The sequence below is a fragment of the Vulpes vulpes genome, chromosome 6, assembly GCF_048418805.1.
Source record: "Vulpes vulpes isolate BD-2025 chromosome 6, VulVul3, whole genome shotgun sequence".
Taxonomy (NCBI): Eukaryota; Metazoa; Chordata; class Mammalia; order Carnivora; family Canidae; genus Vulpes; species Vulpes vulpes.
The window spans coordinates 42,859,883-42,884,599 of record NC_132785.1 but is presented as its reverse complement, the minus strand read 5'-3'; the positions used below and the strand labels follow the sequence as shown (position 1 = coordinate 42,884,599).

Below are 24,717 nucleotides of genomic sequence, written 5' to 3'. Positions count from 1 at the left end.
GATCAACTGCTGGCTACCAAAACAAACAAACAAACAAACAAACAAACAAACAAACAAACAAGTGAACTTTAGAACTTGGCATTCTGGCCCTCCTACACTGAAACACGATTCATGACCATGTAGTTAAGAGAGGGACACCTTATGCACCTGATCACTTTCCAAACACAACTTTTCTTTCTTTACTTTATGGAGCCATAGAGATTCTCCATGTAATTCCTTCTGCATGATCCCATGGGACCATCATATGAAAATTGCATTAGGATAAAAGTACATAGAATAAACGCTTATGAAAGTCATTTACAACATCAACTAGCGTCTCTGAGTGGAAAAGATGCTTACAGACCAGTTTAGCGGGGTACATCACTGGGAGGAGAGGAGCTGGCTAACACATGATGGTAAGTATTAAGAATAGCAACTTTTTGTTATTCTTCTTAAGAGTCTCTTTATCAGGTTAACATGTTTTTGAAATAAAATAATCATTCAGTTCTGCTTAACAGCTGAGTAACTTGGAGCTGATTGAGAATACATGGATATGCGCATGTGTACATAACATAGATGCACGGGTGTATGCAAAATCAGCTGCAAGAACCTTATCTCACTTAAATGATCTATTTATTGAGTTTGCTAGGGAAAGCATATGCTCAGATAACTAAAGTATATGTCCTGCACACTTCCATATTCTTGCCCATGTGTAATATTCTTAAATGAAGAGAGACGATTGTTAGCTAAGGATCCATATCCCCATTGGCTCCATTTCCATCTCATTTCAGTGACAAATTTCATGGGTTAGGAGGAATGGTGAGATCTCTGAGATGTCTGTGTACCTAATAGTTTCTCTATACTTTTAGTTTATTTATTTATTTATAGTATTTTATTTAAGTATAATTAACATACAGTATTATACTAGTTTCGGGTGTGTAATATAATGATTCCACAATTATGGATGTTCACTCAGTGCCTTATAGCACTAGTTTTAATAGCCTGTTTGAACAGATTCACAGTATGTAGTATAAGAAATAAAAATCATGCATTTTCTGTGAAAACACTGGTATCCTGGAAACATAGGTGTAGTATGTAAGTAGTTTTCCTAGATCGAAGCTGGAACTAGTGATTTCCAAAATCATCTGTATTTTACTAAAAACAAAAAAGAATTCTATTACTGATAATTGCAAAGGCAAACATGTTGCAAATATTTTGATTATCCTATATTTTTGCCTTGTTTCATGTTTTATTGATAAACATAATGCATCAATATCAGAATAGCATATTGTTATTAAATGCTCAAGCAGAATTCTAAATTTTCAAGCATTTTTAGAAAAGCAAACTATTGATAATAAATTGTATTTACAGAGAACTCTTATCTACTTTAATGAATTGAGAAATCTAGCATATTAAGCCATCAAGAAATGATTATTTAAATGATTTAATTATAGCACAGCATGTTTTTCTGCTGATAATGTTACTAATTATACTTTAATAAACCAATCCTAACAAAACAATTAGAGTCCAAATGTTTAACATAAAAATCCAATCTAATTTGGAGCTCAGACTAGCATTTCAAGTCTAATTTCTCTGTTAGTAATTTATTCAGATTTTTGTAGTTCATTAAAATAAATCAATATCTAACTTAGAAATAAATTCTATAAGTTCAAGTTTTTTCCACAAAATATTAACAACAGCATAAAACATTAAAAATATTGAGAAACATTTCATATGATTTAAGTTGATGTGCCCTTCCTGATCAAACTTAAGTACAAAGTTTTCAGATTAATATACAAAGGAAGCTTACAAAAATATAATCAAAGTGGAAAATATGTAGCTATCTTATGAATAAAAAGAAAGTTTAAATAGTACTTCTGTATGGCACTGTGTTTATGCAAAGCCTGATATAAACAAATTAAAACAAAACCATGATATTATTATTTTAAAATTTTCAAGAAGATTTTGGTAGATTAGATCATTTTGAGGCAATTGTTGAGCCTCTCCCCAGTCAGCATCCTTGGAGAAAAAATATCCTTTTCCACTGCTTGACTTATTTTGGTATTTGTTGACTTTGCTTTGGCCAGAGGGGGCCTCTTTTACAAGAACAAACACAGAAGAAGCTGGCACGTTTTTGCACAGGTGGGCTGTGCTCCTGACTTCTACCATAACAATAATGTGCTTTAAATTCTGTGATCTGAGGAGGATGGCCCACACATGCATCAGATCTGGACTTTAAACAAATCCAAGCCAAGCATGGCCTAGATCAACTGACTTATAGCTGACCACAGGGGCATGAACAAGAAAAAAAAATGCTTCTGATATACGTTACTAAATTTTGTATTGTTTTTTAACACAAAATTTTTGTGGTAATAGCTTGATTGCTACAAAGGTGTTATTTTTGAACATTTCTGTTATTCAGTCATTACATCTACTATGTGTATGTTGTAATATCTTTAAAATAAATTATAACTATGTTCTAAATGAAATAAGTGGTACCACAGAATATTTAATATTTCATTAAATATTCTCTGGTAATCCATTTTATATTCTATCACAATTGAATGCCTTCTAGGTTCCTGAAATTGTGACTAGTTCTCTGAAACTAGATCAGAAATGTTAGTATAAAATCTACAAGGTGAATCTCTTTATCTATTTATTATGTAAATCCTTTATTATAAGCAGGGGTGATCTTATCCAATTTTGCAAACGTACTACTCAGGAAATTTCCTGATCCATAATAGAACCTCAATAATATAAGTTGAATAAGGTAAAGAGATATTGTCAGCCTTCCCTCTCCTACTTACTTATAAGCAGACCACATCCTAACTGCTATAGGTATTGTTTCTATAATATATTCACTCTTATTAATACCCTCACTTAATCATATTTTGTACTCACTGTATCATTAACATACCTGGCACCTAGTAAGTTAAGTACTAAATCAATAGTCATTCAGTGAATGAATGAAAGGATGAATAAATAAAAAGGAACAAGAATTTTAAAATTGTAATCTAAGATTGAAAGCATAGAATTTATTAGATTGATTTTAAATAGTTTTTCTTAGTATTTGATAATTGAGAAGATTCATTTTTCTGTTCCATTTATATTTTAAATATAGTAACCAACTTAATTATAACTGTCTTTTATTTATTCAGTAGATATATATTGAACATTTCTTATCTTTCCATGCCCTCTGCTAGTCACAATGAGGAAACACAAGTATATCCCGTGATGTAATGGACATTGTAGTCAAAAGGCATCACAATTGATGTTTTTCCACAGAGGCTTGTTTTAAATGGGTTAATACCTGGAATATTTTTCCGTGTTACAAATCCAAGAAATTAATTTATAGATTGAGATGTAATGCCTTTTAAAATGTCAGATAAAGAGGGGTCTTTTTTTTTTTAAGAATGGGTGAAAAGTGATGGTTCAATGAATTAGCATAGAAACAGGACAAATTCTCTAGTTATGAGCATATTTGTGAAAGAGACATTGAAAATTAGTTTTCTAATAAGGTTATGTGTTCTTGAATGAAATATAATAATTTTGCTACTCAATTTTCATCAATGAGAAAACAGTACTGTCACTTAAATCAGAATTTTAAGTATATAAATAATTAGCTTTAATAAGCCTGGGGAATATTTCACATTTTTTAAGATGGGGAATCATGAAATTTAAACTCTATACATTTCAATGGTACAAATCAAATACTTAAAAATTCTTAAGAATTAGGTTTTCATTCCAAGATCTGTTAAAGGCCTTAAGAACATATTTATCTTCCAGAAATGTAAACTTTTCTGATAATGTGATTCATTTACAAAAACCTTGAAAAGATTTTCTTATCATTAAATTAAAAATGAATGTGTCCAATAGAAAGTCCCGAGGATCAAGTAAATTTAGCAACTATCTTGTTTTGTTATATATATATCTAGTAAATTCAAATTAGACTTTTATAATTAAAAGCTGACAAGCTCATTTGCTTTCATAAGATAAAAAGAAAAGGAGTGTGAAAGGGAGTTAAATTAGATTTTACCATCTGTTTAATGAGTTTCAGGCCTTGTTTGATAATAAATTTCCAGATACAAAATTTCAAAATGATCATTTTCAGAAATAGTAACTGACCTGCCTTGTGAAAGGTATGTAAATGCCCATTCACACCCATTACTATAAAATTCATTATTTGTTTTATTTCTAATAAAACTGATTAACTTTCCATCATGTCATTGTGAAACATATAATAAATGCAGAACTTACATTCATAAGACTTATCACATTTCTTAAGGTTATTATAATTCATATTTTAATTTTATCATAGAACTTTTACTTAGTTTAGTTTTTAATGAATCTCTATAGGGTATTTATTTCACTTCTTCAATATCCTGTGTCTTAGAAAGTTTCCCATTGATCCCCCATGATCATATTCCTCTACTGTCAGCCTACTTTCAAGGTGCATTAACTGTTCCAAAACTATAGGGGGCCATCTGGTTAAGTGCTCCTGAACTGCAAGAAATATATCCAGAAACTGCTCTGTTCTGACAAATTACATCTTCAAAGCACATTCATAAAATGATATTTAAGTAATTACAGAGTACATTTATTGAGTCTGCAAAGCATTATGAACTCTTAATATGCCGCAGAAAGCTGAGAATATACATGAGCCAGTTAAGAATTATGTATGGCAAAGGAGTGCTTCAGAAAATCAAGTGAATTACTTTTTTGCATGCCAAGTTCTGGGGTATTTGGAGACAATTTCTGACCATTGCCAAGAGAGGAGTATACATGGCCTGGAATATCATGAATAACAAAAGAAAAGCTGAGCTGTTTGGAAAGCCTTATGAACTACTGTGACCCTAGGAACCCAGAGTTCGAAGAAGGTAGTAGATCTATGAACTTGAATTAACATCCCAAAAAAATAGAGGTTTTTTTCCACAGAAGAGGTTTCGGTGGAGCTTTTAAGCAGCACAAAGATCAGCCATGTTTAAGCCAAAAAAAAAATTATCAATGTTTGTGAGATTCAAAATTCTGACTCAAAATAGAATAGGAAAACAAAGGTTAGGGCCATATATAATAAAGAATAGCAGACCAATCAAGATATTTGGGTACAAAGAAAGAGACAATTGTTGATACTAATATCCCAGTGTTTTAATTCCTTGATTTTACTTCTCTAAAGAAGTGTTCTCATAAGTTACAGAGTGCCAAAGAGAATACAGGAGTACACGTTTTTCTGTCAGAAAAAAAAAAAAAAAAGCTGAGACAATGGATAACAGGAACTTACAAAGAAAAAACAGATATTTTTTTTGCAAGTAAAAATAATAATAACTTGTTGATTTTAAAGAGGGAGTGAAAGATCTAGAAATAATACTTGAAAGAACTAAAACAATGAAGAGTTTATCTGTGGGGAGAGTAGATACCACGTTTGTGTAGAAAAAGGGAGCAATTAGCTAAAGAGGCCAGAGATATGAAAGACAAGATCATGTGGGTCCATGTAATCATGATGTAGAATTTCTCTTTTGTCTTTAAAATTACATTTATATTTATCAGAGTAATAAACATATCTAGTATAAAACTGAATAGTACCGAAAGGATTATGTTAAGAAAAAAATAGCATTTCTCTGCTTAAGCACCTTATATACCATGTTTGCTGCCCTTGTAAGCAGTAATAATCAACCTGATTGACTTTGCTAGCATTAATCTTATATGGCTATATAACTTTTAGTAAATAGGCAGTTTTTCTGTTTCTTGATTATCAATTCTTGACAATAGTTACTGATTTTCTGTTATACCACCAAGTCCATTTCTGTTTGCCACCCAACTAATATAGCATTAGCAAAGTTTTCATTACTATAATGTCTACAAATATATTATTGACTTCAGAGTAATAGTGTATTGTGATTATATTTCTTTTCCTGTAAAGCTTTTATCCCCTCATAATATATAATTGCCATGGTATCTATCAATTGCACAGCTTGCCTTGCATCTATCATATCTTTTTATGTATCTATCTTATTTTTTCCTCAAAATGCTTTAGCAGATCTGACAAATGGTTAGAAACTTCTTTTTTTTTTTAAGATTTTATATATTTATTCATGAGAGAGACAGAGAGAGAGAGAGAAGAGGCAGAGACACAGGCAGAGGGAGAGGCAGGCTCCATGCAGGGAACCCGATGTAGGACTTGATCCTGGGACTCCAGGACCATGGCCTGAGCCAAAGGCAGGCGCTAAACCACTGAGCCACCCAGGGATCTCCTGTAACTTCTTTTACATACATTTTAACATATTGCTTTAAACTACTGAACTTTTTTTTTTTTTTCCTTTTTAGCTTACAAAGTTCCCTCCCATGGTCAATCTTTTCCCTATTCTGATGTTTTTAACATAAGTTTCCTAAACCTCATTATTTTCTTATTTCTTGATCACTGCCATTGCCAACAGCTTTCTACAAAAGGTATAACAAAATACGTATTTGTGTATCTTTATCTATCTGAAAATCTTTTAAATTTATTATTTTACTTGATAGTAGTTTAGCTGGGTATAGAATTTCAGGTCAGAAATCAGCTGCCTCATAATCTGAAGGTACTGTTTTTCCATCTTTGCCTAGTATTCCTGTGGATAAACAACTAGTAATCTAATGGCTATCTTTGTATGAATTCTTGTGTATTTTCTTTAAGTTGGTTTCTTCAACTGGAAGATTTTAATACCTTCTCTTCAGGATTCAGAAATTTCACAATTGTTGTGTGTGGTGTATGTTTCACTCATTGTGATGGTCACTTCATAGTTTCCATTTGGAGTCATGACTCCTTATTTCTGAAAAAATGATATTTGATAAATCTCTTCTATTAGTTTCATTATTTTCTCTGAGATTCTTATTACTTAAATCTCCTGGAGTGAAATTCTAATATCTCATCATTTTATTATTTCCTTCTCTTTTTCTGTGTGTTATTATTTTTTAGGATATTTCCTTGGCTTTATCTTCAAAACCCTACCATTGAGTTTGATTTAAAGAAATTAAGGAAAGGCACAAAGATCCTGGGGTGCAGTAATCAGAAACTTTGGTGGGAAATCAAGAGAGTGAGAACAAAGAGATGATCAACAGCAAAGATAAGTGACAACTGATAAAAGGCTATTCGATTCTGAACAACAAAAAGATAATCAGTAAATTTAGCCAGAGCATTTCAGTGGAATAATAGAGGCAGCAAACAGACAACAGTATTATGGGGAAAGAATAGTGAGTGGGTCAGGGAGTAAAAGGTCAAAGACTGATAAAACTTCACAGAGATTCAGATATTGAAAAGTAATTATCTTACTTAGCCGAGTATTTGCAAAACTATCAGGGTCAGGTAGGATAAGCCTTCAGTATACTACTGATAGTTATTACCAATATAAGAGAATATTTTATATACAAATGAAAATTGATGTTCAAATAAAATAGCGAAATATATTCATTAATATTTATTATGTAAACATATTCATTCAATATGTGATGTTTTGTGACTGGTTTCTTTTATTTATCATTTTTTCAAGGTTCTTCTACATTGGACCATTTATCCATAGGAAGACATTTTCCTGCTGAACAAGTTTTCAACTTATGGATATATAATATTTTATTTATCCATTCATCAGTTTGATGAACATTTGAGTTGTTTCCACTGTTTGGATATTATGAATGATGCTAGTCTGTATCAACATTCATATACAGATTTTTGTGTGGACATATGTTTTCTATTCTCTTGGTTATAGAGCTGGGAGTGAAACTTCTGGTTTGTATGGTAATTTTATGTTTAAACTTTTATAGATCTATCTAAATTCTCAAAGTATTCGTATGTTTTTACATTCTACCAGCAGTATTTGAGAGCTTCATTTCTCACACCCTACAACACTTGCGGTTTTCTTATCTTTTTGATATATTACAAAAGATGTTAATTAAGGTGGCTATAGATATACAGCTAGTATCTAAAAGAGCTGCAATTTAGTCATATGCCTTGTACTCAAAAGGCATGCTCATTGGCATACTGCATATTGTGGCCAGTGTGCTTTATTGAAATAAAAGAGATTTTGTTTCTGTTCTCTGTTTTTGTTTTGTTTTGTTTTGTTTTGTTTTTTGAGGGGGGGGTGTTTGTTGTTGTTCTTCGACATTGCTGAATGGATAGCTAATAACTGTCAAAGGCATTATTTATATCACTTGTTCTAGTTTCTTTCTTTTTAAAGTTTATTTATTTGAGAGAGAGGGACAGAGGGAGAGACAATCCCAAGCAGACCCCACACTGAGTGCAGAGGCTGATATGAGGCTTGATCCCACCACCTGACTGGAAACGAAGAGTCAGGTGCTCAACTGACTGTGCCACCCAGGCACCCCTCACTTGTTTTGGTTTCTATTATAATGCTGTATGTTTATCTTTTAGATTTCCTAATACCTGAAAAAAATTAAATCACAGTAATTTCAATTTTTACAATAAATCTGGATTTTTTTTGTGGGACATGGCTGCAATTTGGAATCTTATTTTGTGAACTAGACCACATTACACATTATATTTTAAACAGAAAGATTAAAAGTCTTAGCTTATAAAAGGCTATAGTGTGACCTAATCACCAAAATATAAAGTATAAAAGTTCTAGTGTTCAAAATTCTTTCAGTATGTTTGACAAACAGAAAACCTGGTAGATAAACGGCTCAAATCTTAATAGATAATAATGATATGTAACATAAGCCATAACTGAGTGAATCAAAAGTAAAATTTTATCCAACATAAAACAACTACATACTCTTTAAATAAAAAAAAATCAATGGCCAACCCAAATCTTTTTATTTCCAGTTGATTGTACACTAATTGAAACGGTTGGTTTTATGCTGACAATTGATTTTTTTAATGAAACGGCCAATAGTGAAGAGAGCTCATTATACCACGCAATCCAGAAAGCAACCTTCCATTGAATTTACTCCAACCAACTAATTGTTAAATTAGATGGCCATTCAAAGTTATTGAGTACATTTCAAATACTTTCTTCTGAATCAAAAGATAACTAAATGTGTTTGGTTACTACTGCACAGCTAACATAAAATCAAGAGATATCTATCTTTCTGGAATATTAATTTGGTAAGCCTGGGGACATGACATTGGGGTGTAGTAGAGATGAGGACCAAAAAGTCATGAATTCCTGTCATGAATTCCCTGAGCAAGAAAAGGAGACTGTAGAAGTGAAGGAAATCCACAGAATCAGCTGATGCTCCTGACCAGTCAGTTATGACTGAGTGGTTCTGTATCACTGCTGTAAGATTTTACCTATAAGAAGTTTTTAAACTGTGTATTAGAATAAGTATTTTCATGAAAAAAGCTGAGATGGTTTTCAGAATATTTTTAAAATCTTGAGTGTTTTTTGTATTTTTTTAAGTTTTTTTTAAATTTATTTATTTATGATAGTTACAGAGAGAGAGAGAGGCAGAGACACAGGCAGAGGGAGAAGCAGACTCCATGCACCGGGAGCCCGACGTGGGGCTCGATCCCGGGTCTCCAGGATCGCGCCCTGGGCCAAAGGCAGGCGCCAAACCACTGCGCCACCCAGGGATCCCTGTATTTATAAACACTAACCTTTTAACTATCTATTAAGATTTATTTCAGAACCTCTTCTCACTCTATCACAGCTCAAAAGTTACTATTTATCACGTTGGTATTATAAGAGCAGGATGGGACAAAAGAAAAGAGGCAATTTAGTACCATCTTTTCCTACATGAAATAAGAGAGTCTTCATCTCTGCTTGAATCCAGTAGGTTGTGATTATTGAAATACATATTATAAAATCTCTATATATTTTGTAGTTTTAAGCAAATGGTTATGATTATTGCTTTTCCTCACATTTAAAAACCAAATTTATTTTACATATGAAGACATATTTCTAAAGAAGTTTTAGTCTCTGTAAAATGAATGTTTAATAGAAACTGATAATATTCTCTTATGTATTGGAATTATTAGGTTTAAGAAATAAAATGTTACTTAAATCTACTACTTTTAACAACACTGTAGCATTTATTGGCTTTGCAATAAAAGAATTATAGAAAATTTCTGTGATATTACTTTTTATGTTTCATATTGAAAATAGGTAAAGTAATTTCTAAGCAGTGGGTCATTATTGTTCATAGCTAACCATGCTCAGCAGTTAGGCTTTTAACTGCTAGCATTTTTTTTTTGGAAAAATGATAGATGTTATTTAATGTTTAAAGATACATTGCTAGAAAGATTATCTTTGGCTGACAACTTTGCCCTAAACAAACTCAGTCAATATGAACAACAAGAAATTTTAAAATGAGTTTGCTAAGAGGAAAAAAAAATCTGAATTAAAATTTTCATACACTTCTCTAGTCAGTATACTAAGAGAAATCAAGTATTGTTTCTAATCTATTACCAAAGGGCAATTCAGTCTGATGCAAACATCTAACAAAGTCCATGTAAACCCTTTAAAAACTCTCCTTTTAGAAAATTTCTCCCTGGCTGTTCACTACACCATACTCAAAACAAGTAGTTTTCAAAGGTGCAAGCATTATCTACCTAAAGCACAGGCTTTAAAATGTGGAAAACTGCTGGAAAGTATATTCACTCAATGGCTTTACCAAAGAAAGGGGCAGAATCACAGATGGCTGGAGGCCAGGCATGACTTTCATCTTTTCTCCATGGTTCCTTTTCCCAACTCAGAAGGAATTACAGAGGCAGTGAGGGGACTCCGAAGTGCCTGAGATATGCCCTGAGGACCAAGCTATAATTCATAAATCTTCATTTATATTAGATCTTCTGAGCAACTTTTTTTTCTTGATAGGATTTAAAAAATAGAGGGTTTTTCCTAAACCATAAAATAAAATTAAAGTTGTTTCTCTTGGAAGCCCTGCAATTTTTCATGAACTATTTTCTAATTAAAATATTTATTTTGGCCATATTTGAGGTACCCCCAGGTGATACCAGCTCAAGCTAACATGTCTAAAGGACTGCTACTTTGGTCACTCCATGTGATTTTCCTACCATCAATGTATGGTCACTGCCAAGTTCCCAAATACACCTCAACATACTGAGAAAGCTGACAAATAATCTGTGCTTCCTATATAATTCTTACAGTTTTCCCAGGTAAAAATTTAGCAATATTTTTCAAAATACTTAAAATTATTAGTGAGCAGATTCTTGGTTATAACATCTAGAAATATATCATGAGAGGAAAATGTTATAAAAAGATTCATCTTGAGGAATATTCCTATTAGCAGTATTTATTATTGTGAAAAATTGGTAACAACCTATACATCTAATTTCAGTTTTAAATAAAATTATACTCCTTCCATATGATAGAATAATATACAGGCACTAGTAACCATACTGCAAATTATTTTATGCCGTGGAAACAAATATGTTACATGTTGTTAGGTGAGAACTTTGGGAAACAAAACCAAATGTACTCTTTGATCTCATTTTGTTTTATACAAAAAAGTAACAAGTTTTGATGTAATTATATGTCTAATTAAGTACAGCAAAAACCTACAAGGCTTATTTCCTGAGATTTCTTCCTGTTTTATAAGTAGTAGAACATTTAACTCTCTACTTTTTCTGTAAAACTTTCTAAAATAGCAAAATTAAATTTCTTATAATGAACATTGATTATTCTTCAGTAAAAGTTAGTTACGAAATTCCTTGTCTGTCCTACACCAACTGTCTAAGTAGCAACATAGTATGACATACATTTAAAAAAATGCTTTTTCCATTCCATATTTTTAGAATATACATCTTTCTTACGATTCTGTTGTTTTTATTCTCCTCTAACAGTTTTGTGAATTTATTCTCTAACAAGAAGGTGGTAACCTCATAGTCCCATCACTTAAATATGTACCTCCTGTTCTGTGGTTGCTCCTGAATTCTGGATGTTTCTCTCTGGAGTCTGAGGCATTTCAAATGCAATAGAACCATAATTTCTAATCAACCCCAACAGCTTAACCCCAGACTTGCTCCATTTCCAGAATTCCTTGTTCAAATTAATGACATTATCACACCCACCAAAATAGGTCTCATCCTTGTTCTCTCCCTCTCAATTTCATTTCCAATCCATCAACAAATCTTGATTAACTCTCCTTCCTGTATTTATCTAAATCTCCCTGCTTCACATGTTAGCCACTCTTCTTATTCTAGTCCCTAGAATCTTCTCTCTTTGTTACCTCCTCTATTTTTGCTCTTCTTCTATTTTGGTTCACTTTCCAAAGTTAAGACAAAATTATCTTCATAAAACGTTAATTAAATTATATCATCTTCTGCCTACAGTCTTTGGTTTCCCATCCCAATTAGGATAAAATCAAAATTCCCTGATGGAATGAATCTACCAAATTCCCCTTAAATCAGAATCTCTCTCTCTCTCTCATTCATTCACTCTGTTCCGGCCACATGGCCCTTTATTTGTTCTCTGAACACAATAAACCTATTTCTGACACAGGTCCTTTGCATGTAGTATCCCTTTTTCCCCAGTTTTCCCACATTTTTTTATTCCTTTCTTCTCTGTCCGTATCAACCCAAATATTCCCCTTTTAGTGGCCTCCACAAGCACATTCCTCCTACATGCCTTTTCCTGTCTCATTCCATTTTGTTTCCTTTATAACATTTGTCAGCTATAGTTATTGTACTTGTATATATTTTTTCTTAGAATGTAAATCTCCTGGGAACAGAGTTGTGTCTGCTTTGTTCATCTCCTTAACTTCAGTGCCTTGGGTAGAATCAGGCCATAGTGGGAATTCAGTAAGTACTAACTGAATATTTTGAATAAGTTATGAAGACATCCAAAAAGCATCATTTTTCAAAGTAAAATTTAGTGACTGTAATTGCAAAGGTTACAGGGTAGAAAATGAGGGACAGTTCAATAAAAGGCCAAAAAAAAAAAAAAGGAAAACAAAGGGTTGCCAAAGAGGAAGTGGTGGGGGATGGGGTGACTAGGTGACAGGCACTTGATGGGATGAACACTGGGTGTTATACTATATGTTGGCAAATTGAATTTAAATTCAAAATAAATAAATAAATAAATAAATAAATAAATAAATAAATAAAAATAAAATACTACTTTAAAAAAAAAGAAAAGGTTTCTGGAAGCTACTGTATGGAGCCAATTTTTGCAATTAAATATGGTTGGCTTATTTGCATACATTTACATAGGGTCAAAAGGACAAGAGGAACATTTACTTATCCCTATGATGAGAGATGTCATTTCCACTGTTAAATGCACTCAATATCCATCACAATAAGAAATATATTGGATTCTATCCAAACAAACATAAGTGATCATCTAAATCTACAAATTAGATTCTGAAATATATTCCTACTTCTACTTCCTCCCTTCGTCTCACACTACTCCCAAATTAAAAAGTTATCATTTATAGAAGACAATATTCTGAAACTTTTAAGACCTGACACCATGCTAGGTTTTAATAACTGCCCCCTTGATACTGACAGTCTATTAGCCATCTCTGCCAGAGCACACACATATGACCAGCATTCAGAAATCTGGCAAAATCAAAAGTTTCTCTTCATTTTCAGGACAGCTGGCTTAGGAAAGAACATATTCTAAGACATTAAAGGTGAATATTTTCATGACACCTGTATAAAATGACTTTCTGCTCTCTTCTATAAAACCGAAATTTCAATCCTCATCCTATAGGCTTTAATAGACTTCAAAGGTGGCATTTTATATCATATTCTCTTATAATACTAGAACAAAACTTGAATGTGAATAATTGGAGATCTGAACACTAATATAAAGATGAAATAACAGGATTCAACACAGGAGCTAAAAAAAAGGGTGGGGGATTATTTCCCTCTGCCATATTGAAAAGTATATGGCTTTAAAACCTAGGAAACAAGACCCTGGTGATGTTATGCTGAATGGGCAACATATCAGCGAACCCTCTTCCTAAGAGTTTTTATAAACCTTTATTATTTTGAGTATTTACTTATTTCTTTGTGGATATGTTTTCTTATACCTGTGTACTCTTTCCTATATAGCAGCTCCATTCTCATTACCTATAATAAGGTTTTCATTGGGTTCCATCATGTATATTCTATAAAGTTTGAATACACACCTACTTGACATGTGTATTTATGTAATCCTACACTATACACATGTGCCATTGTGCTGTTACATATTTAATACACTTTCCTACAACCAAATAATTTACCATAATGAGATAGAATAAATATACACTGAAGTTCTATTTTTTCCTTCCTGTCCTCCAATGGATTGGTTTGTGTACCCTCTGGGGAATGCTTACCCCACTTTGGATACCACTAAGATTTTGTCTCAAGGAGAGGAACTGATTCATACTAAAGTGCTTTTAATTTTATGGCCTATGTATATGCTAGAATTTCTGAATAGATCTGCATAACTTATTATACCATATTACAGTGTATGATGCTATGAGGTACCAGCTAGACCAAGGCATTTGTCTACCTATGTATACTATATACCTTCAGCTGCAGGTAATATTGTTGGCTGCTGGTAACACAGAGCTGAGTTAACACTTCCCTGCCTCCACCCTAATAGCCTTCATCCAATTAGTGGTCTAATAACCTACCTCCTTGTCTCAATTCAGGACACTCTGAAAGGGCCCTCCTAACTCCAGAGTCCCTAATGGATTTAGATGATGCTTCCGTTATTACCACAATATGGTTCAATTGCTCTCTCTATACAGAGCTACTTCCTTCAGTCCTTTACTGATTGCAGAGGCACCCTGCCAGGAATCTGCACACAAATCTCTGTCCCAGAGTCTCTTATGTGTCGAGTTCCTAATAGATAAACAATTGAGCCACTGGAATTTCAAGAATGAAAATAATATCCTAAATCTTCCTGAATCCCCATTAGAGCTTCACTGAATCAAGATTAATTTCACCTGGAGGTCTTCTTGGTTTTTCTTATTATGGAAAATCAAGGTTCCAAAAATTGCCAGGAACTTCCTTCTTTTGAATGCCTGAATGACATTTACTTATGGGCTTAATATCACTGCTTCTGGGGACAACAGCCTTTGTCCATCCAGATCTCAGGCTGTGGTCTGCTTGTATTGCTCACTCTGATGCCTTCTTCAATGTCACTTCAGCTCCTAACACAATCCCAGTACCACTCAGGTTCAAGCAATGTCAGAGCACTTGGGCTACTACCAGTGTAAGACACCTCCTTACTTTACTTGGAGGTATCTCTCTGAGTGTATTACTCACTAGAGGCTATGAGGTTTAACTCACTAGTAGTCATAACACCACTTTTCTCTTACACTTTTCTCAGTGGAACTTACTTTTGGTTCTGCCATCCAGGGTGAGAACTCTGTTTTCCCAATGCACTAGTCATAGAATAAGCAAAGTAACCATTATTGCCTCCTGGAAGAAATCTATGGTATTGGACATAGAGCCCCCTGCTTAACTCTTCTTTGATCAAGATATAGACTTTCATAAAAATGAAATTCTAAGAACTGGCCCTACATAAATTTAAGTTTTGCAGGACAACTATGAAAAGCATATCCATGACCTTATTATTATTTTTTTTTTAAGAGAGAGTGTGTGCCTGTGCAAGCTAGGGGGCAGGGAGAGGGGCAGAGAGAGAATCCTAAGCAGGCTTTGCATCCAGCATAGAGACCCACATGGGGCTCAATCTCATGGCCCTGGGATCATGACCTGAGCTGAAATCAAGACTCAGATGCTTAACTAACTGAGCCACCCAGGCACCTCTAGAGTATTTAATATTAAAAAAACAAACAAACAAACAAACTCAGTACTATGTTTAGGTATAGTTTCTGACATAGAATATTAGAAATAAAAATCAACTATCCATCTAAGGTTTTACTTAGAAAAAATGAAAATATATGCACATATAAATTGTTATAAAAAGACTAATACCTAAAAAATAGTCCTTCTTAGCCCAAACTCCAATAGATGAAGAATGGAGGGTGGCCATTACAGCATATAACATAATATTTTATTTTAATTAAAAGATTAGTTCAATAAAATGTTATTTTGATAGAAATTTACAGGTTTCATACGCTATATATTAAAAATAGTAGTATATATTCACTTGGTTACATATTATTAAAGATAAAATAGAAGTATTCTATAAACAAACATTAGGTAGATTATAAGACAACATGTAAAAGGAGACTCAGGAAATAAATACAAAAATGCATATCACTCATTTATGACTTGACTTTTTTAAAAAAGATTTTATTTATTTATCCATGAGAGACAGAGAGAGAAGCAGAGACATAGACAGAGGGAGAAGCAGGCTCCAGCAGGAAACTCAATGTGGGCCTCAATCCCTGGACCAGGATCACACCCTGAGCCAAAGGCAGATGCTCAACCACTGAACCACCCAGGCGTCCCATGACTTGACTTTTTTGAAAATGGAACAAAAACCTTCACAGTAAGGCTCAGAGAGTTGCCTGGAAAGTGACTCCAGCATTTTCTATGTTCCGTATTTTCTCTAATTGTCATAGTAGTCCCTGTGTCTAAAGCTTATTCACTGGGGATGAAGCTTATACTGAGATTTTCACTATACCTTGAAATGCTGAGGCTAAGGTTCCTTTTCACCGATCCAGACTGTTCTCCATTAAAATACTACTGTACATTGATTTCATATGGAAACTGCTCAATAAAATATTTCTAAAACTCTAGATACAAATAATTTATTCAATACTCACTTTTAGGTAGAACTATCAGACAGGATTAATAGATTTAGCACATGTAATGGAAAGTCACTACTTATTACCATTGATTATACCAATAGAGTATCAGCACTTACCTGAATAACATGCTTCAGTTTATCAATAATTTGATTTATCACAGGATCTGTTCCTTTGACTTTGACTTCAGGATTTCCAGATTGGGCTTTGATTCCATTTCCAACCACACGCTCTGTATAGCTAACAAAACAAAAAGAGGAAGATACAGGATTTAGTAATCCTGTCAGAATATAACCTGCCATAACCATTTGAATATATCTGAGTTCAGAATCTTACTCTTCTAAGAGTATACAACAATGCACTTTTTTCTTGGAACATCTGTTCCTGGTACAGATGCAACAGATGCAACATTTTTTTGGATAAACTATTTACCATGAAACTATAAGCTATTCTAATGTTTTTCTCTCAAAAGACCCAACCAGGGTATCTGGGTAGCTAAATCTTTTAAGCATCTGCCTTCAGCTCAGGTCATGATCCCAAGGTCCTGGAATCAATCCCTTCTCCTCCTCATTCCTGCTCTCTGTCACTACCTCTCTTTCTCATAAATAAATAAATAAATAAATAAATAAATAAATAAATAAATTTTAAAAAGACACAACCAAAAATTAATTGTGCTTTAACACTGCTTATCACTATACTAAAGAAAGCACTCTGTTGCTTTATATCTATCATGAATAAATAAATAAAATCTAAAAAAAAAAAAAGAAAGAAAGCAAATATACATGTCACTTTGTTACCAAATCTTATTGAATCACATGTATGTCAATCCATATTATCTGGGTCAATTTACTTCATTTTATACAATATATAAATGAGCCACAATAATATTTTTTTACATATTGGACTACAAAAGTCAAAATTATAACCATTATAACTAAATAACTAAAACTGGCAAAATATTTTGCAAGTAGACAAACCACAATCAGCTTTCACTGACATTTATCTAAAAAAGGGTGTAGTAAATCATGTTGTATGTAAATACGGTAACTTCATAGGTGGTTAAAGTCATTGCAAATAACTATCTTCCCAAAATGACAATTTAGAATCATTGGTCACAATCCCAGGAATGAAGGAGAGATTCAGTATGCTTTGGGAATAGCTAAAAGAAACGGTATATGCCAAGTAAGAGGTTAGGGATAACATGAGTAGTGAACACTGAGCATATGGAGAAATCCACATGGATTAAGACACTTGGGGAAAAAACTAAAGTTACAGCTTGTGTTAGCCCTTGAAGTATTATGGGAAGAGCAATTCTTAGATGGTGTAGTTAATGTAAACTCCAGAGCAAAGGATGACATCCCAGCAGGAGAAATGGCAAAGGTGTACAAATAACACACTCAGGAAGTATAGCTAGGTATCTATTTACAAAAAGTACAAATACAGAAAAGTAAGAGATAGGAGGCCATGGCCTGAACGTTCCATACTCTCTCCATTTAAGACTCTCCTCTGAGTAAACTGTTGTTTAAACAAAAGTCATAATAAAGTGGTCTCAGAGACTTTCTAAAAGGCATTTCCATATTATGTTTAATGTAATATTTCTTCCCTCTATTTGAGCAGAGTATCACAGCTAACCATGTAAACCCTCTGGATTTTCTACAGCAATGGAAATCCCTTAAAGAGATGAAAGGAGGCTCCACTGTTGAGAATATGGCTATACAAAAGAAATTTCAAAGAATATCCAGTTCCTCCCCAAATTTTGCACACCCAATGACTAATTTATACAAGTGGATCAAATAATTACTAACTAGATCCTTCCAATGAAATGATGGAACCTTTTTATGTTGATAATATCAGTTGGATATGACAAAAATAATGATATTAATACATTTTTTTAAAGCTACCTTGAACTTACTTCTTAAGGCAGAAATAGATGGGTATAGAGTTAGGTATTCCAGTATATATTAGGGATTTGGCAATATATACTAATAACGACTAGTGAAAGGAAACCAATTACCCAAATCTATTGATGTGCAATAATATTTTTACTTATAAGTAATTAAGTAAACTATAAATATTAAGCTTCTCTTAACTCCTCTGTAGTATTGTATTTTTTCTTCCAAGTATTTCAAGCAGATTGCACATGTGGCTCTTTTACTATGTATTTGTTATTAATAAATGATGAATAATATGAATACATAAATGGACAAATGCTTGTTTATGATTCAGGCATTGTTTTAAATACTTTCTTTGGAGCCTGTCAATTTACCTCATATAATCATTTTTTGTGGCCATGAGAATATACCTACATACGTCAAAGTACAGGAAGTTTAATTGAGTAAGCGTGTCTGCCGCTATGCTCTGAAATCTATTTCTGCATCAGCTTCCAACTGATGACTGTGTTCAGTAGGGATACTAATGCAGGGCCATTGCTGGAAGACATAGGGCTGCTTTGATAGCCAAGTTTGCTCAGGATTCCCTGAAGCCCATGCTAACCTTTCCTTCGGCTGCACGTCATGCTTAAATTCCTCCACTCAAACTTCTTATCCCTCTCCTTCACTCTGGGTCACACATGCTTCATGACTAACAGCTTTTCCAGCCTTACTCAGTTTCCACCCCATTTGCTCTGATAGGCTTTTCCCTTAATAAAATCCACTTGTGCTTAATCCTTTTTTGGCATCTGCTTCTTGGAGAACCCAGATAATACAACATCTAATATTTATATTTAAGGATTCCCACTCCACAGATTGGGAATCTGGGATCTGAATATATTCAGTAACTTTCCCAATGCAACATTTTGTTAAGTGTCCAGCCAAGGGTATGAATCCAGGTAACGTGAGCACCAAAATATAATCACTCTAATTCTTAATGAAAACTCTTGAAATCAACTAATATAGAGATACAATTAGCTTTGTGTAAAGTGTCATCTTTTTTAATTTTTTTTTCTGTAACTACGGCATTTTCAAATGTTTTATCACTTATGATTAGAAAAGGAATCCTTTTTTCTGTAACTACAGCATTTTCAAATGTTTTACCTCTTATGATTAGAAAAGGATGTACTATTTTCTTCAAAAATTTCAACAAACAGTTGTATATTACAGTTAAACAGTGAAGTAATGCTTGCTAGAGGGGTGAAAAGAAGCTAATAAGCTGCAAGTTTGCTATAAGATTTTCCTGTTTTTCTGGAAACACAGACATAATGTAAGCAATGGAAACTTAGTCTCATCTCTTAATTTTAAACACAGCAAAATCCTTGCATAATACAGGTTTGAACTTTCCGGGTTCACTTATATGTGGATTTTTTTCAAATAAATACAGTACTATAAATGTATTTTCTCTTCCTAATTATTGTCCTAACATTTTTTTCCTTTCTCTCACTTTATTGTAAGAATAGAGTATACATACAAAATATGTGTTAATTGATTGTTTATGTTATCAGTAAGTCTTCTGGTCAACAGTAGGCTATTTGTAGTTTCAGGAGAGTCAAAAGTCATGCATTGATTTTTGACTATGCCCCTAAATCCCACATTCTTCAAGGGTCAGCAGTAAACTGTTACTTTGGTTGCATCTTGGTTTATTTACAGACCATGAACTTTCTTTTAAGATTCAGAAATGTCATGTCACATTAATCTGAAGAATTTCACATTTTTTATTCTTAATTGTCACAGTTGGTAACACAGATAAATTTTATCACAATTAAAATTGATCAAGAATCTTATTCCAAACTAGTGTATTATTAAATAGTTCAGTATCACTATTTTTATGTATTACTTAAATAATGAAAAACACTGCAGCAGGGCATTTAAGATACTTCAAGTAGAAATATAATTTAAAAAAAATAAGTTATTCTTTTCGGTTTGCACAATGTTAAGAAGAACCACAATGCAATAGTGGTACATACTCACCAGAATAGTTTAAATGAAGAAGGCAGATGACACCAGGTGTTGGCATGGATATGGTACAACTGGAGCCTTCTCTTGTTTTGGATGGGTGTCTAAACTGATATAAACCACTGTTTGACATGTATGCTAAAGCTAACAACCCCATGGTTCTGGAGACAAACTCAACAGTGTTTACCAAAAGCAGATATAAGAATGTTCAAGGAAGTACTTCTCAAAATAGCCCCAAATTGGACATAACCCCAATGCCCATAAGTATTAACATGGGAAAATAAATGGTAGTATATCTATATAACAACATACTATATAGAAATGATAATAAATGAATTGCAACACTAGTCAATAGCTTATAAGCTAAATGTTGAATGAAAGAAGCAAGGTATAGAACATACTCTGTAACCCCATCTATAAAAGTTTAAAAATGAATCAATGTTCTAAATTACCATAAGAGCTACTCTACGAGAGACTGTCTAGAAGGTTGAAGGGGATTTCCGGGGTTCTAGTAATACGTTCCTTGATTGGGGTCCTGATTACACAAGAGTGCTCATTTTGTGTAAAAAAAAAAAGATTGAATTGTACAGTTAAGATTTGAATATTTTATTGTCTTCCAAATAAAAAATACAATTAAACACTCACATTAAAGATTTCTTGTGCTCTTTTTCTTAATATGTATATAACAGAAAAAAATGGTATTTTTAACATGGGCTAAATGGTTTTGTCATGACGAAATGAGTAACTTAGGATCCTGGTTTGATGAAAACTTATTCCGTGCAGCCTTTACTTTGCATGCAAAAAAATATGGTTTTCTAATCAAATAACAATGTTTCTAACAAAGGCTTTTTGAGTTTTTTATTATGAAATTTTAATAAATCATTAATCACATTTTCTTCTAAATGTACAAGTAATGGGTAAAATTTTTGAAGGATCCCTACAGAGGTTTCTGGACTTGAAAAACTGCTTGCATTTCAACTAGAGGAAGGGAAAAAAATACACACACACACACACAGACACACACACACACACACACACAAAGAAGCATGTTTTTTGTTAGAGAAGTAATAGGCCCACACCATCTGTCCTTATTTCTTCTAAGCAGGTCTGGTAATGGATGACAGCAGTTTAATAGGAATACTCACTCCCCAAGTACAACTTGCTTTTCATTAGTATGGAAAGAAGGCAAGCACTGATATATTTACATTCTATAAAGATGTTTTAAAATGATGATTAACAACATTCCAATTCTCTTTGTGTTCAACATATGAAATATTAAAAAGAAGTTCTAATAAATCTATACATAGTATATCATTAGGAAGTCATTTCTCCTGACTTTATCAACATTTCTTATTGGAAACTCATGTCATGCCCTACTAGTTGATATTAATTTAATTTTATTTAGAATGCAGTAAAGGGGATCCCTGGGTGGCTCAGCAGTTTAGCGTCTGCCTTCAGCCCAGGGCATGGTCCTGGAGTCCCGGGATCGAGTCCCACATCAGGCTCCCTGCGTGGGGCCTGCTTCTCCCTCTACCTGTGTCTTCGCCTCTCTCTCTCTCTCTCTCTCTCATGAATAAATAAAGAAAATTAAAAAAAAAATAGAATGCAGTAAAATTTGTTTCATATACATATCAAAGGTATGGTATTTTTATGTGCACTTATACAACTTCAAGTGGAAAAAGTAACTGGAATCTGACCCTGGAATTCATTACAAAACACCTAGAGTGGTCTGACCTAGAAATCTTTGATAACTTCACAGGGACAGGATACAAGAACTTCTAAATTAATATGAAATGAAGAAAACACCTGATCTTTTTTTACCAAAAGAAAACACCTTTCTTTTTTTACCATTATCATAATCTTTTTTACAATCTTTTGAAGATTGAGAATGGGGACCATGTTGTTGTTCGTGGTGATGGTAATAGTAATACCAGTACTGATAGATGTATATTACTTTTTTGTATGACTCGATTAGGTGATTGTATATTAAAATTCCTCCAAATTCCAGAGTTTTGAGTCTTCTATATTCTAGAAGACAAAACATTAGACTGTCTTTGGCTCTGGCAAATATATTGCTATATTGGGTAAAAAGATCTGGGAAGAACATATGTATTCCTCAATGAACCTCTTCTTCAACAATACATTTTCCTTTCAAACCAAGTCTGGGCCTTCCTTCCTAGTTCTGGCAGCAAATGTGAAAGCACTACAGGTATTTTTGCATGTGAATCTGCCTCAAATATATGGGTGACACTGCATGTACACAGTGTTGGGTGATAATGCATGTACACACTATTGCTCTGTGTACATGCAGCTTCTATACAGCACTTTTCTTCTTCACTGAAGGTCTTAATCTTTGAAATCTCAAAACCAAAAGAAGTCATATGATTGATTTTATGTGCCAGGTTTATGGGTATAATCTTTCATTGTAGGTAAGAGGCTTACATGGGATTTAGAGAATGGAGACATCTGTAGAATCAATTCAAAACGATTAAACCTTTGGGGTTGCACTATCTCACTTCAATTGTGCAGACACAAACTATTTTTAAGTTAATCTCCACCATTTGTTTGGCTTTATAATTAGAGATAAATAATGTCTAAATTTGAGCTTAAATAATGAAGTCAAAATAAATAAAAATAATAGAGACCTTACTATGGTTTTATTATTATTTAAAAATAACTAATTTCCTGCTGTGGATATTGTACTTGTGATATCTTATGAATAACACTCATTAACATTATTTTAATAAGGCACTGCTGTGCTTTGTTTATTAGCCAACAGAGAGTATGGAGATCCCTACAATAAATAAAATACAAACATGTTTAGATTTAGAAAACAGGAAGTCATTAAAGAATGGATATTAATCAGTCTTCACCCTAACTCTTCGATCAGCAAGGCATGTATTTGTTCCTGTCAGTTTAGCCAGGTGAATCACAGATAAGCTGTTTCAAGATATTTTGTAAGATAAGCAGCTGTGTGAACCTAAAAAATGATATTTCCAAATGAAAATTTAGTGACTATACATGCAAAATCAGTGATGTTTAGGAGGCTCTCATTTTAACAACATTGATTACCTAATAAAAATTGTATTAAAAGTAAACAACCCTATGTAAAAAAATAGTACATTCCTTAAATTATTTCCTTTAACCTAACCCTTCCCTAATCTTACCAAGAAACAAAAGCTCCGTTTTTATAGTTTTAAATTTTTGAGTTAGGGATGCCTAGGTGACTCAGTTGTTGAGCATCTGCCTTCAATGCAGCACATGATCCTGGGGGTCCTAGGATTGAGTCCTACATAGGGCTCCCCACAGAGAGCCTGCTTCTCCCTCTGCCTATGTCCCTGCCTCTAACTGTATCTGTCATGAATAAATAAATAAAATCTTTAAAAATTTTTGTTTTAATTAAAAATTCAAAGTAGGGGCACCTGGGTGGCTCAGTCAGCTGAGAATCTGAGCATCTGACTCTTGATCTCAGCTTTGGTCTTGATCTCAGGTTGTGAGTTCAAGCCCCATGTTGTGCTCCACACTGGGCATGGAGCCTACTTTAAAAATAAACAAAATAAAATAAATTAAAAATGAAAATTCAAAGCAAGTAGTAATAATGGTTTGTTTTATAACTAATTACTCTCATTTTCTTCAAAGTAACTGTCAAACTAAAAATGACTAGTTCTCATCATCAAATGACTAGCTATCATCAATTGCACATACTATTTTATGTGTAATGGAATGTTAGACTAATATTTAATTTCTAAGGCACACATTTCCAAATTAAATTCTTCTTAGTAAGATATGGGCTCTCTCTCATGGACTTATGACAATTGATAATTATCATTTTGCACTGATTTTCTGTCTCACTTCACTGTTTGATAACATTATATGTTATCATGTTAAACTGTTATCATGTTAAAATTTTAGTTAAGGGATAACTATTATCTAAATACTGATAAATATTATTTGAATCCAAAAACCATTTTTAATTATTCAGGGTATACATTTCACTTAACAAATCTTTTATTAGATGTTACTAAGTTTTTCCTAAAAGTTCCTAGAATCTTATACAATTTTTTTAAATGTAAGTGGCACCAACATTAATTAAATTTCAAATATAAAACTACTCATTACATCATAAATACTTTCAAATTAGATGCAAGATACAATAATTCTAAGATTATCAACCTACCATCCAAATGAA

General features: G+C 33.0%; 1 protein-coding gene across 5 annotated transcripts in view; it reads right to left on the bottom strand.

Annotated features, from left to right (window-relative positions):
• GPC5 (glypican 5) overlaps nt 1–24,717 on the bottom strand; it is a 1,340,252-nt gene that overhangs the window by 872,565 nt on the left and 442,970 nt on the right. For all 5 annotated transcript variants that reach the window (XR_012002022.1, XR_012002021.1, XR_012002023.1 and 2 more), the window contains exon 6: nt 16,761–16,881. Coding sequence is in view for 2 of the 5 variants with exons in the window: in XM_072760855.1 (XP_072616956.1) it covers nt 16,761–16,881 (121 nt within the window). In the remaining 3 variants the exon portion in view is untranslated. The remainder of the gene's footprint in view (nt 1–16,760; nt 16,882–24,717) is intronic.